Source organism: Pithys albifrons, chromosome 3, assembly GCF_047495875.1.
Source record: "Pithys albifrons albifrons isolate INPA30051 chromosome 3, PitAlb_v1, whole genome shotgun sequence".
In the NCBI taxonomy this organism is placed as follows: Eukaryota; Metazoa; Chordata; class Aves; order Passeriformes; family Thamnophilidae; genus Pithys; species Pithys albifrons.
Genome location: NC_092460.1, coordinates 15,440,179 through 15,454,788, shown reverse-complemented (window position 1 = coordinate 15,454,788; position 14,610 = coordinate 15,440,179). Strand labels below are relative to the sequence as shown.

At 45.3% G+C, this 14,610-nt stretch overlaps 1 protein-coding gene across 11 annotated transcripts in view; it reads right to left on the bottom strand.

Moving 5' to 3' along the window:
• Positions 1-11,817, bottom strand: part of DOCK3 (dedicator of cytokinesis 3) — a 181,368-nt gene extending 169,551 nt beyond the window's left edge. For 10 of the 11 annotated variants that reach the window (XM_071550587.1, XM_071550594.1, XM_071550588.1 and 7 more), the window contains exon 1: positions 11,428-11,817. In XM_071550587.1, coding sequence (XP_071406688.1) covers positions 11,428-11,464 — 37 coding nt within the window. In that variant the 5' untranslated portion in view covers positions 11,465-11,817. The remainder of the gene's footprint in view (positions 1-11,427) is intronic. The other variant, XM_071550598.1, reaches the window with a different exon arrangement.
• Between the last annotated feature and the right edge of the window lie 2,793 nt (positions 11,818-14,610).

The window sequence follows — 14,610 nt, the reverse complement described above, 5'->3', positions numbered from 1 at the left end:
GGAGTAGTTCTTGGAAACAGAAACATTTGGGGCTAATAATTTACAAGGAAAAAGAAAATAGCTTATATTGAAAAAAACTTCACATTTTTATAACAAAATTAAAGGCCAATATGATTAATTTCTTTTTTTTTGTGGAACTGCTTGATTAAACCTGGCAGCTTCACAGATTGCACAGTTAGACTCTGATGATATTTGACAGGGGAGCAGAACCATGAGGAAATTAAAACAAAAACATTTCCATTTTATTCTACAAATACCTAGAAGAATGCTTTCACCTTCAGCATATACCTTCCAAGTATTTAGATGATTAATTGTGGGTGAAGGTTTCGACTATTTGCCAGAAGCCAATCTGGGAGTTGCAGATTTATTTGCAAGTGCAGGCCTTCTTCAGCAAGGATGTTTACAAAGAATACCAGGAATAAACCCTGATCTTGTACTTCCAAAACATTCCACTGTTTAAACAAGATGGGCAAAATGAATAATTTAGGTATGAAGGAGAGGACATTCTCCTGCACCCTAAAAAACTCAACTTCCCAAATAAAACACAAGGCTTTTGCAGCAAGGGACATTTCCTGTACTGGTAACACACAACAGAATAGGGCCCTAATCCGATTGGAATTGCCAGGCACTAATGTAATACACACACACACACACACACACAAAAGATTATCAAAAGCTGATTAAAAGCCATCCAAACATTACAATTGAAGAGGGGGGATTAAACAAAAGGCATGATTTAGAAGAGGGCTAAAAAATTTTCTGACCTTATTAATGGTGTTTATGAACTTTTACGCAAAACCTTGAGGAAGAAAAACATGCTTCAGAGTTGAAAGCCATGTGTTACACTTTTGGTTGTGTGTATTGCCAAAATTACAGTGCAATTAAGTGAAGGTATTTCAGTCTGGTCAGGGAGCAGTGGCAGTTGCTAGGCAGCATCTGCTCCTGTCAGAGATGCTTCTTTCTTTGTGCAGCACAGAACCTCAGCCAGGAATACTGCCACCAATGGATTATTCCAAGGCAGCTTACTGCCATCACATGGCATCTGCAAAGTGCTCACACGCTGCCTAGCAACACCGCCTCTTTCTACTGAGTCATACCAGCACCAGGAAAATAGTCCTGTAAAAAAAGAAACAGATGCCTGAGAAGAAAGGTGATCATTCAGGAGCAGAGCAGAGGACTGTGAGCATCCTTCCCCTGCCCTCCAAATAAAAATAGAGATTGGGCTCAAAAATCCAGAGCTGTTTAAAATAGTTTTGCACATCCTGGTGGTAGGAGGTAGAAGTGAAGAAACAGACCAAAAGCCCAGTGTTGTCCACTCCCCTTGCTGTATTGAGGAACTGGTCTTGAGCTTCCAGTTTTGCAGGGATCTATCCTAGTTGCTGCATCCCCTTCTATTCCATCAGCTCATTCACCTTCCACTCTGGCAGCAGAGAAGTCCCTCACCCGTACATCATTCCCTCTATGCAGGAAGTGAATGCAGCAGGTTTTTTTCTCCCTTTTAAACAAAGGCTGTTTCAGTCTGAGACCTTTTTCCCTGTTTCCAATACCTCACTGGCAAAGAGGAGAACACTGACCACACTGCCCAGAGGGTTGTGGAGCTGTTCTGCACTGCTCCATTCCACAGGGGTGGCCACACTTCACTGCAGAGCGAGAAAACAAAGTAAGAAACCAGCCAGGTTTTCAATATCCTGGAGGATGGAGACTGCACCACCTCTCCAGGCAACCTGTTCCAGGGCTTTACCACATGCACTGTGGAGACCCCTGTCCCTGACTATAATTTGCCACCACTGCTTCTCCTTTCACTCTGCAGCTCTGGGAAGTGCCCAGCTCCATCTTCTCCATAACTGCCTAGAAAGCAGCTGTCCACCAACTAGACCTTCCTGTGCTCCCCCTCATGGGCCATACCCCCTGGATCACACAGACCCTCCTCTCCCACCATGTGCTACAGCCTCCTCACCTCATACTGTGAGATGTGACCCCAAGAGTGACTCCCCAAAGGAGGAAATGATACTCCATGACCATCCCAGTATACAGAACACCAGGCTGGTACATGGCTGCTACAGGAGAGCACACTCACACTCCCAAAACCACAGGTATCATCCCACAGCACCTTCCACCCTGTCCCAGGTTACACTGACTCCAGCGTAAGACTTTTAGTCCTCCTGTGTAACTGTTAAATAAGTTCTCAACATATTAAAGTTACCTTGGCATTCACAGTTTCCGCATCTCCAAACAAGAGCAGGAAGGGAAGAACAGGGCAGATTTATAAAGTATATTTACCAGCATACCAGCTCCTGCATCTTAGCTAAAAACTCTGGTTTAGCCTATAGTGTCTGCCCTAGAAGAACTTTCTTAGCCATTTTCAGATGTCCACAGAAACCTTTCCAACTACGCATCAGAACTTTGACCTTTTGGGAAACTATTTGCTACTAAAATATAAAAAATCCCACAACAACAACAAAACAAACACGTATTGTTTTTCATGATATCTAAAGAATTTGTACCTCTTCTAATCTTGACTTAAGCAAACATACATTATTTAATGCTATCAACACCACGGGAAACATTGGGGCAATCCTCTTGTTCTCTTTGTCCATTCTCCACACAGGATTATTTCAATTATATTAAAATAATTAATTTCCACCATTAAAAGAATACTGTCTTGGGCCAGCAACCTGAAAAGTAGTCACTCTAGAATTGAAAAAAAAAAACAAACAACCAACCAAACAAGATTAGCAGCTGCAGTTTGGGGCCTTGCTGGGTTGAAGAAAGAGAAGCCAATTTCCAATGTCCAAGGCCCCAGAGTCAAAAGAGAAGCTGTTTCTGCAAGACCAGTGCTTCAAACACAATCTCCCTTGGCATAAAACCCTTGGGGCACAGAGATCACCCAACACTTCCCAGTGGGGAAATAAAAACAGAAAAAAAAAAAGAGAGAGGGGATACAAAAGAAAAAACCCACAGCAGAGGAATCTTGCTCATAACTCCCATCAGGTGAGTGCATCGGGAAGGCTGAGCCGGAGCAGCAGCAGGAAGATGGAGGGCTGCAGTCCCTGTGTGCATGGCAGAGCACAGGGAGCCGTTCCCAGAGGATGCCCCCTGCACAGGCACAGCAGCCACAGAGTTGGGCCTCCCATACCCCAGGACAGTGACAGCTCTGTCCACATTGCCCAGCCCTGCTGGAGCAGTGGTCTGGCAGTGCCACCCTCACTGCACTGATTCCCCTCAGCTCTCTCTCCACACAGGGCCAGGAGTGCAGGGAGTGTCCAGCTCTTTTGTACAGGATGTCATTTCACCCTGACATTGCTATTACCTCACAGAAATGTTGGTCCTGCCCTGACAAGGCAGTGCAACTGGTCTGCTGCCTCTTGGGTTTGTCAATATTGGAGTCACCAATCATTCCACTCGTGAGTACTTAGAAAGAAACAAAACAAAAAGGCACATCAAAGTTCAAACCACAGTTTTCAATAACCTCCTTTTACAGTTATTTATATTTCTGGATCATGTGTCCCACCCCGGCACATTCTCACTTGAGCCTGCACTCTGTCCATGCATGTAATGCACCCAACCCATATGTACATAAGTGAGAACACGTGCCTGTGAGAAGGGGGCAACTTCACAGACATTTCCATGGGTGTTTTTCTCTACAAAGGAAGAGATGGGTGAAAAAGAAACAGCTCCTGCTATCCCTCCAGGTCCAGGCTCAGTTATGGAAAACACATTGATTCCTCCTTACAGGGACTATCCTGTCTGTGATCTCTGTGAAAGGCTTCCTGCTCCCCTGACCACTTGTTTGGGCAGACCACCCACCCCAGCAGGGCACAGGACTGTGTGCACCCCAACAGGCTCTAAAAAGGGATATACTGCTTATAACTGGCTTCTATTTAATAGCCCTTCTGCGTTTCTCTGACATGGATACAAGGCTTCCTTTCTCAGGTTCAGAAGACTGAAAGGGTAGGTACACAAATATCCTGGTCCTCAATACACTAAGAGGGAAGAGAGGTCCCTGCTGCTCAAACACACAGAGCCAAGAGGTTTCCAGAACAGCAAGGCACCTTCCAAAGCACACTGAACTACCTTGCAGCACACTGGGGAGCTCAGAGACTTACATTCAACATAAAGAAAATAATTCAGTACTCTATCAACTGCCAACACTAAAAGCATTTAGTGCCTAAGCCTCCTTACACTGAAATAAAACTAAAGGTTTGTCTAGATGTTCCAGAGAGCATCAGCTTACCTCTGAAAGCACAATGACATGCTTTTAATCACCAAGAGTTAGCTGGCACCACTTGTCATGAGCTTTGCTTAAGGCTTAATAACCAGAGAGACTCAGGAAAAGAAAACGTAGTTAAATGCAGAGGGACAACAGTGAAACCTTACCCTTGGAATAAACAATCACAACTCTGCTGGAAAGCACCCAGTCTGCTCAAACCCTCAGCTCCCCACCTTCTGAATACCTTGGGAAAGTTTTGACTGAAGACTCATTGTTTAAACAAATATGTCTAAGAGGATGGAATTACAGCTAAAAAATCTGAAGAGATGCTTTCAGGATCTCAGAAGAGAAGAAAGTTCATTTTGACTTGCAAAATCCTGAACTGAGGTTTGATTTTCACATCAGTCACTTGAGTGAGATATTGCATCTCTTTGCCTTGAGGTTCAGTGAGCTTACACATTTTAAGCAGAACAAAGAGTCAAATACAGTGATATTAAGGTTGGTTTCTAACAAAAACAATCAGTGGAAAGACTGCTGTCAATCACAACTGGTTTTGACCCAAGATCCCACTGTATGCTGCCTTTGGCCTCTTCCTCAGTGCATATCACAGCTGAGAAACAGACACAATAAACTTAATTACTACACAAATTAACAAACATTTCCCTGAAGCAGGAGAAAAAGTTGCACCAGGTTCTTTGACAGGTAAATAACCTTTCACAGACTTCCAATTCTTTGGTCAGTATTTTCACATCCACATCTGAAAATGCTCCCACTTCTCAAGAGAACAGATCTGTGAAATACATATGGCCACCAATAACACCAGTTGTTTGAGCCCATTTACAGCTCTTCCATATGTGAACCGTGTTCCAAATAACTGTTTGACATATTAATCAGAAAAGCTTGTTTACTTACATGTCACTGTGCATATAATGACACAGAAAACTTCCTCATCATGCCCAATTATCCTCCTTTTGTGGGCTTTCAAATGCAACCAAATATGTGGTAGAGAATTTTATAGATTACAGGTGCAGATGTTACAGTTTACAAGTTCTGGGAATAGTTTCTACACATTTCCCTGATTTTCATGTTGGAATCTGATTTGTTAAGAGCAGAATTGCTGCAAAGAAAGGCATTGCAAGGTAGTCAGGCTCAAGTCCAGCTGAGCTCTGCCACAGACTGTACACTAAGAAAGCTGTTTTCACAAGGACTAATAAAAATGTCATCCTTCCTCTCTTCCCACATAGAACTGCAAACCACTTGCACCATCACCACATATTCACACACCAACTTCCTCTGCCTTCAATGGTTCAAAAGAGAAATTAAACATTCCTCACTAATTTCACCCTGAAAAATTTCCCTTCCTGTCCTACAGGCTTGACAGTGACTTTAAACCCAAAGTACACAAATAAGAAACACCAAATAAGTACCAAAATTTTCCAAGAACGAGGAACATTCAAGACATGTTTATATATATCCTGTTTTGCATTGTAATTGTTCCCTGCTGTATTAAAGAAAGAACAAAATAACTTGCCCTTGAATGGATACAAAAAGCCTGGTTTCCTACCAATGCATGTTCCCATTCCCTCTGTTCCACACAGGGTCCCACAACAAACCAAATGCAGTACTATTGAATTTTGACTCTTTCACTGGCCCTGTGTATAAAACACCCCCAGTTTCACTCCTTGCTAACATGAACAGCTGCCCCTTCACGTTCTCCAGAAAAAGTTAAATTAGAATTTCTGATAGAACCTTATTATCCATTTATTTTCTTATTAGTAGTTGCTCATCTGCACTACTACCCACAGGAATTCTTAAGATCTTTCTTCCCCACCCAGCCACCAATTTTCATTAAATTGCAGGAAAAGTATGTCTGAGCTGCCAACTCTCCTCACAAAATGTCTCTCATTATTGCATGAGAGGTATTGTTAGGTAAGGACAGAAAGATTTCCACCCTTAGAAAATCATCTCAATACAAAATCCCTTCTGCACTGTGGAGAAGGTCAGGGAGGAACTGCTTTAGCCCCCACCCTACTGGCAAGTGGCTGAATCCTGCAGGTCTTAACTGAATACCTAATATGGCCCAGTGATGAAGAAATGGAGAAAATGGCTCTAAAAACCATCAAAGCATCAAAAGTTAAACCCCATATTGCAATACTATCACTTCTCACTCCAGAATCACACCCACATTCCCACACAAACCATGAAATAAACTGCTAAACATATACAGCTGATTCCTTGTCTTTGCAAGAAATTGTTTCTCAGCTTCCTTCCTTCTGCATTTAGAAAAAGTTTTGGCTAATTTCTAGTGTAAATTTATTTGTGGAGAACTAGTATTTAGATGTTCTCAAAGCAGTAATATCTTACAGATTAATTCTCATCCAGCTCTTCAAACCAGCTTTCACAAGAACTGGTCTAACCACACTGTCTTTGGCCTACTCTCTTCTAGGATAAACAAGACAAAATATATTCATCTCTGCCCACAAAACTGTGCATTTAATCTCCAAGTTGTATCAGCAACAGCAGAATTCCAGATTTACACTAGGCTGGAACTGAAGTTGGCCATTGCATGAAATGACACCTCACTAAACTCTCCTGTCTGTGCTGAGAGTCTCCCAGCGGGTGCATCTGGGGAGCTGCTCTTTCCCAGAGACATTTCAAGGTGTGATTCATTTCCTATCCAGTTAAATAACACATATACATTTCCTTTATGATCCCTGACTGACAAATTCTTTCGCTCATTCTTAAGGCCTATGGGTAATAAAAAGGCCCTTAGAGGCAAAATACTGAATGGAAATGGCTCCAGTCCCTGGGTCATTTAGTTTTCCTGACTAACACGCAAGTCCCCAGATGTCCCCACCACCTCCCAAAGCAGCAGCTCAGGAGGTTTCAAAGCACATCCCTCCATGTGGCTTTGCTTCCAAAACAGATCCCTGAAGAATATCCTTAGTCACCTCCCTCCTGCTGCCAGACAATGACACGTTCTGGCACTGGGGCACAGCAGAGATGAAATATAACCTGTGACCGTAACACAGAGCCCAGTCCCAGGGATTGGTATCGCTCCAGACTAACGAGGCACTTCTTCTGATTTGGGGGAGGGACTGGTTTTGCTTTCTCTCTCTGAAATATTTCATTCTAAACCTGTACCAAACCAGCTCAGTGACACAGTGAAACCACAGCATTGCTCACAGCCTTCAGCAGCTCCTTTGCCTGGACAGGGAAGGACAGTCACATGCCAGAGCCTTGGTGAGGGAAGGAAGACTTTTTCTAAGTTGTGCAGTCCTGTTCTTCCAACCTCCATTATGAACAGGGAAATGTGCAAGCCAAGGTAGACTGACAGGGGAAAAGAAAAACATCAAAAATCAAGATACAGATCAAAAAGCAGAGGCTGCAGTACAGAACTGTAACTAGGACATTATGATGCTCCATCCTTTCCTAGTAGGAACAAGGGAAATATTAGTTCTACATATTTGTGTTTATGAGTTTATTTGTCATTGTTACCAATTAAGTAGTGAAAATAAAGATAAAAAATGCATTTTAAATGAAGCTATTAAGAGATTTTAACACTAATTCTCTGAATAAACCAAAACCAGGTGCTGTTTATGCAAGCAGGTTTTTTCTTCTCCTCTGTGATTTAATACATACATATTTAATATGGTCAGCCATAGGAAGTACAGCATCAACTACAAAAAACCCCAAACAACAACAAAACAATAAATACTTTCTGGAGAACCATCTAAAGGTGCTCCTTGCACAAAAATAAAACAGCAAAAACTGACAGCCTGATGAAACAATCAGCTCTCACAGCTGCCAAATGTTATTTACTAAAGAGTTCTCTCTGCTTTGCTGTTTCTTTTTAATGCATTATTATTTAATACTTGCTTTACAAGACTAAAGCAACTAATCAGATCACTTTAATAAATATTCTCTTACAAAGAGAGAGAGAGACTGCTTTAAAAATATTAAAATACCAGAGGGCTAGAGAGTTACCTTCAATAATCAGTTCAGAAATCTTACTAATTATCCATTACTGGCCATCTTAAGTACCTGTGGCAGAACTGTCTGCTTTCCATCAGCAATTCTCAACTTTTAAAAGTATATTTAGGATTAGAGACACTGAATGTAAGCATTTCTAAATAGAGGGGAATTACTCACAACAGCTCCCAGGTAGTTGCTATAGTAGCTGAGAAATAAAATCAAGGAAGAACTTCAGTGTTGTCAGGGGAGTGCTTGATTTATTTAGAAATACCCTGAGCATCTTTGGTGTAGATCTGTACAGTGCCTTGAATGAGAACTGGGCAATACACTGGCATTGCACAACTGTAAGCATGGACAGCATCTTTTAATTGCAGACAGGCAGGCACAGAGAACCTCAGAACTGCCCCAAAGCTACCCATGTTTACATCAGTAAATTCAACATGTTCCCTTGCAGCCAAGAGCCTGTGGCTGCAAAGGAGTATCTGTTAAGGGGCTCCAGCAAGCACAGGAGAAATGCCTTTTTCTGACAGTCCTTGGAAGCCCATGCAGAACACAAAACCCTTCAACACCCACGCATTGAGGGGGCAAAGTTGTGCCCTTCCTAAGAATCATCACCTCTGAGAGCTACCCTAGGGGAGACAACAACACAGATCACAATTTACTTTCAACAAAGAGAATGGCATCAGAATTGAGTACTTTATGTGATATTTTCACTTTCCTTGATACACAAGAACAAGTATGTCCAGGGCCTGGATGCCCAGACCTTCCTTTCTATTCTACCAGAAGGCTTTTTGTGGTATTCCAGTTGCAGAAATTGCTGAATTTTTTCCCACCCAACTTACATCATCAGGGACAGAAAGTTTATTGCCGTAATCCGAAGGCCAATCTAAAACTTTTCATGGTTTAACAAGAGCACAGAATAAATACACAGCATTTTTGTTTTGGACAGAGAGTGCTCCAACCAAAACCAAACTACTAAAGCCCAAGGCATAAGCTCATACTAGTGACTCATGCTAAGATAAAATAATATGTACCAGAATAATGATCTGTGAAATCAGGGTAACACTGGGAAAAGAAATCTCTGATTTTTACCTATTTTTTTTCTCAGTGGCCCTCCCAACAATAGACCCTTCTGCAGATTACTTTCTCCAAAATGCACAAAAATGACCACTCCAGCCAGCAATGACAGATCTGATTTTAAAATACTGGTACTCCTCTCCCCATCTGCAGTAACTAAACTCCAGGTACAAGCAGTATTTTTCACCTATTTTCCCTCTCTGGAGAACTATCAACAAATTTCAATTACAGGAAAAGTAATTAAAGCTACACAAGAATGAAAAGCACTTGCCTAGAGATCACCAAAATTCTTATGGCTCAGCCATTGTCTCAGCCCTACCCACAAGTGTGTTGTCTGCAAAAGAAAAATCCCCATCCTTAGGGAATATTCCTCAGACTACAGAACACCCATTGAAACAACGTTTGTTTTCATTCACTGCTCTCCCTTCCTCATTCCTCTTCCAGACTTGTTTACAACCTGAATGGAGATTTCCCAGCTTTTCCTCCCATTCGTCTGCGTAAAAAAAAAATTTGTTCACCTACTTCTGGATCAAGGTAACCTAAGTATTTTCTTATTTGAGCACACAGGCCAAACACAAACAAACACAACACTGAACATCAAACCCTGCAACACAACAAACACAACCGGCTGTGCACGCAGAACAGAGGAAAACCAACCAGATTTGGAAAATGGTTAATTATTTTCTGAAGCATCCATTACATTACAGCAGCAAGTTTACCACTGGGGCAACAGAGGTGGCCTCTGGCCAGCAGCGGAGGTGTGAGCCAGTCTGGGTACTTTGTATTCCCAGAACATCCAGCTGAGATTTAACAGGGCTTGTTAACTTTATATACTCCCAGTGACTGACAGAGCAACACGATTTTAAGTAGTGACTTCCCCGTGTTATTTTGTGCCACTTGTATGTATTGCCTTAACACTTACAGGTTCTCATCTAACACTGCATTTGATTTTATTTTTTTAAACAAAAGCAAATTCCTTATTTCTTCCATCTGTTAGGAAGATATGTAGGATGTACTAAGCAAAATATTTGTTGCTCAAGATGAAAAATTAACAATTTTTTATTATTATTATTAAATCAACCAAAAGAATTTTAACAAAAAGCCATTAAGGCTATTAATTGCTCAAAAGTCAGTGGCCAAAATCCCAGTTTAATTGTTCAGGTTAACAGATCTTTCTATGAAATTTGTCAAATTTGTCTTTTTTTCCTAATATTTTCAGAAATCGATCATCACTACACACTGTGGAACTCAAAAATCAATATGCACAATTGATAACTACAAATTTAATGAGGCATTTAGGTAACTAATCAGTGCAGCAGTACCGGGTTTTATTACTATACAAGTCAACAGCTTAAAGAAATTAAATCAAACCGAGCAAAAGTGAAGTAAAACTCCGTGCCTTCCATTTCATCAGATGTACCATTTTTGCTCCTATCAGGGATTTGCACGCTAAAATAACAAACCAATGCCGCCGGCGGGGATGCCTCAGATCAGACCAAACGCAATTCTAGACGACGGTAAGGTCTGATTTACTGAAACAACGAAAAATCACGGCGGGCGCGCCCGCAGCGGCCCCCGGAGCTCCGCAGCCTCCGCCGCCTCCACCCGGGCAGGTGCGGCACCGACGCCCCCTAAAGACACCGCGGACCCTTCCCAACTCCATCCCCGCCGCGGACGGGAACGCGGGAAGGGACCCGCGCGCTTAAGCAGATTAAGGGCTCAGCGAGTCGCTCTCTTGGCTATCTCCGCGATCGCGGCGCGGCCCCGCACTCGGCGAGTGCCCCGCTCGGCCGCGCTCGGGGCCGCGGAGCACACGCAGCTCCGCCGGCCGTGCGGGGAGCGGGGGATGCTCCGCCGGCCGTGCGGGGCGCGGGGGATGCTCCGCCGGCCGTGCGGGGCGCGGGGGATGCTCCGCCGGCCGTGCGGGGCGCGGGGGATGCTCCGCCGGCCGTGCGGGGCGCGGGGGATGCTCCGCCGGCCGTGCGGGGAGCGGGGGATGCTCCGCCGGCCGTGCGGGGCGCGGGGGATGCTCCGCCGGGGCTGGTCCCCCCGGGCAGCCCCCGCAGCCCCTCCATGGCCGCCCCCCAGCCCCCGGTGCCCCCGCGGGAGCCCCGAGTCGACCCCCGCCCCGCGGGTCCGGCGGGGAGGGCTGCGGCAGCACCTACCCACGCCGTATTTCTCCTCCTCGGTGGGGCTCCACATGCTGCCGGGCTCTGCGCTCCGCGGGCACGGCGCGGCGGGCGCCGCTCATCCAGCGGGGGCGGCTCCTCCTCCTCCCCGCGGCTGCTCCGCCCGGGGCCGCGCTCGGGGCCGCTCCGGCGCTGCCGGCGGGGCGGGGGGGAGATGATCGCCCCCCGCCCGCCCGGGCAGCAGTGATCGCCGCCGCCGCCGCCGCGCCGCTGTCCTCAGCGCCCGCGGGCGCTCAACGCCGGCCTGGCGGCTCCGGCGCTGCGGTCGCGGCGGCCCCACAGAGCTCGGCGGCCCCGGCGCGCTGTTCGCCCTCCGACGCCTCCTCCTCCTCCTCCTCCGCTGCCGCCGCCGCCGCCGCTGAGCGCTCGCGGTGCCGCCCCCCCCGCTCCCGGCGGGCCCCGCGCGCACGCGCACACCGCACCGCCCCCCCCCCTCCCGCGCCCCTCCCCGAGAGGCCGCACGAGGCGCGCGCGGGCGCGAGGCGCGGGGGCGCCCCCGGGGCGGGGGGTGGGGGCGATCTCAGGACACCTGCATCCCATCCCATCGCATCCCATGCCATGCCATCCCCATCCCATCCCATGTCATCCTATCCCATGCCATGCCATCCCATGCCATGCCATGCCCATTCCATCCCACCCACCCCATCCCGTTTCCATCCCCATCTCCAATCCCCATTCCCTTTCCCATCCCAATCCCATCTCCATCCACACCCCAACCCTACTGCATCCCATCCTCATTCCCATCCCAATCCCAACCCTGTCTCCAATCCCCATTCCCTTTCCCATCCCATCCCCCCCCCCACCCCATCCTCATTCCCATCCCTATCCCCACCAGGCTGCAGTGCAGCACCAACACTGGTGCCAGACCGACCCCTGCCCACGGAACCCAACACTCTGACCTGGCCCTGCAGCCCCAGGTACTGCTGACAAAGCCCAATCCACCCAACACCAACACTGGGCCAGTGCTGTGATTTGATTCTCCTCATGTGGTGGTTCATCTCTAAAGCTTCTAATGAAGTTTCCACAATGGACACTCACCCAAAATAAGAATCGGCCTTTAGGTTTCATCCTTGAGTCCATCTTCCGTTTCTTTCCATAAAACCTGAATTTGAATTCCTCGTGGCAAAGGAAAAGCTGGCAATAGCAATCCAGAAGTTTCCCTGGAGCTGGAATCTGGTCCCTGCGATGTTGTGCCGCAGCAGGGTCCTCACCCTAGCCGGAGCCTCCTCAGCTCTGGGGGAAGAGAACACTCTTTATTCAGCAGTTGCAGAAACCTTGGTAAATAACTTGTTTGATGTGAAGCTTTAGGATGGCACTAAACTTTTTAACAATACAACTTCAGATGTACCCAACACTTTTAATAGAATATCTGTTCTCATTATATAATAAAACAGAACGAAAGTCATCAATTTGCACCACAGAACGTGGGTTGCTGTGGAAACCTTCATTATTTATTTTTTTAACACGTGCAACTACTGTTTCCCCACCGAGCAGGGCCAGCTCTCTGTTTGGGCTTTTGTTTGGGTTTGGGATCTTGGGTTTTGCTTTCCTGTGTGGAGTGCGAACAGCAAGTGGCCAAGAAGTAACTGTGCTTGTACATTATTCATTTAGAAAAAACAACTTATTCAATCCTACCTTAATTCATATTCACATTTTGCCATTTATATTTACAATAGCTTCATTCCTTCCCTTCCTGAGGCACTCCCACAGCATGCAGAAATAGCTTTTTGAAGGGACAAAGCATGACAAAGTCATTGAGTTGCATCTGTTGGAGATAGGCTGCTGCTGGGTTTGAGAAACTGGTTTTGTTTTTACCTCCAGATATGTCAATAATAAATACCTTTCCATCTCTTCCTAGTACTTTGGGAGCAGGAAACCTCTGCAGTGGCAGCAATTGGTTAATTCTTCCAGGCTCTTCATTCTGCAGCCTCAGCACTTCACGGATTCTTCTTGCTGCCAAGCTGACCAGCACTTAAACTGATACTTTTCCTGATTAACAAAAAACACAGATTCTTTTTTTCCCAAAATACAACCAAGTCTGAGTTGACTCTTCCCCTTGAAGTAAACATGGACTGAAGGTGAACTTGGGAAGGCAAAGTGAGAACCTTGCAAGGTTAGATAAACTCTGAGGACACCAAAATAGTTGACAGAATGGAACCTGCAAGGAATTAATAGTATACAAGAAACACTTGTTTAAAGGCCATCCATCTGTCCTGACAATGGTCACACAAATGACAATACTACCAGGGAAGGTCATACTGAGGGTACCTTACCTGTATTTGAAACACAGCACATATAATTACATGTTTATCCCTGGCACTTTTGTGCACTGCTGCTGGTGATACCTCTTTTCAGAGAGAGTCAGTAGAGGGGCACATGATCCACTTCTGAAAGGAAATAAAGTCAGTGTACTTTACTGCAGATTCAGTGGAAGGCAAGTTTACATAAGTTAAAGTTACCAATATATTTACAGCTGTTACTCTGATCTGTGCATTCACCAGTTTAATGAGGCTCCTGTCACCTCTACATAAATACTGACTGCCTTAGTAAATACTCTTAGCTTAAGTGTAGCAGTGAACAAACATCTCCTCCTGCAAGGGAGGCAGAGGCAGCAACTAATCTCCCAGGCAGCAAGGTGGGATTCAGGATTACCCACGTGCAAAGGAGAGACCAAAGCAAACAGTGACGGCTGAACAGACCTGCGAAACAACTGTTTCTTCTGTCTCTCCTGTCTCGTAACAGAGCTCACACCTGCCAGATTCAATATTCATACTACTCTGGAAAGCATGGGAAAAACATAGCAGCACTGTAGCAAGCAGAAACGAGAAATTCTCAGGGTTATATGCCCCAGGGTTTGGTTTGGGTTTGTTTTTATTTTTTCCTTATCATAAAGATTTCACAGTGAAAAAACATCACCATAAAATTGGAATCCAAAGACTACTTCTAGTTAAATGTTTTAAGTTTTTGTTAAGAAATTTTAAAAATTGGTATCAGCAATTAAACTAAATTTAAAAATCTATTGTAACTGTCAGTGCTCCTACAAAAAGAACTTCTGTTGCCGGGCATCATGGGTCCCAAAAATTAATGATTTTCAGAGAAAAGTGGCCTCCCCTTCAGAAGATGTCTCAGGTGCTATTCTGAGGCTTTGCCATTAAACCC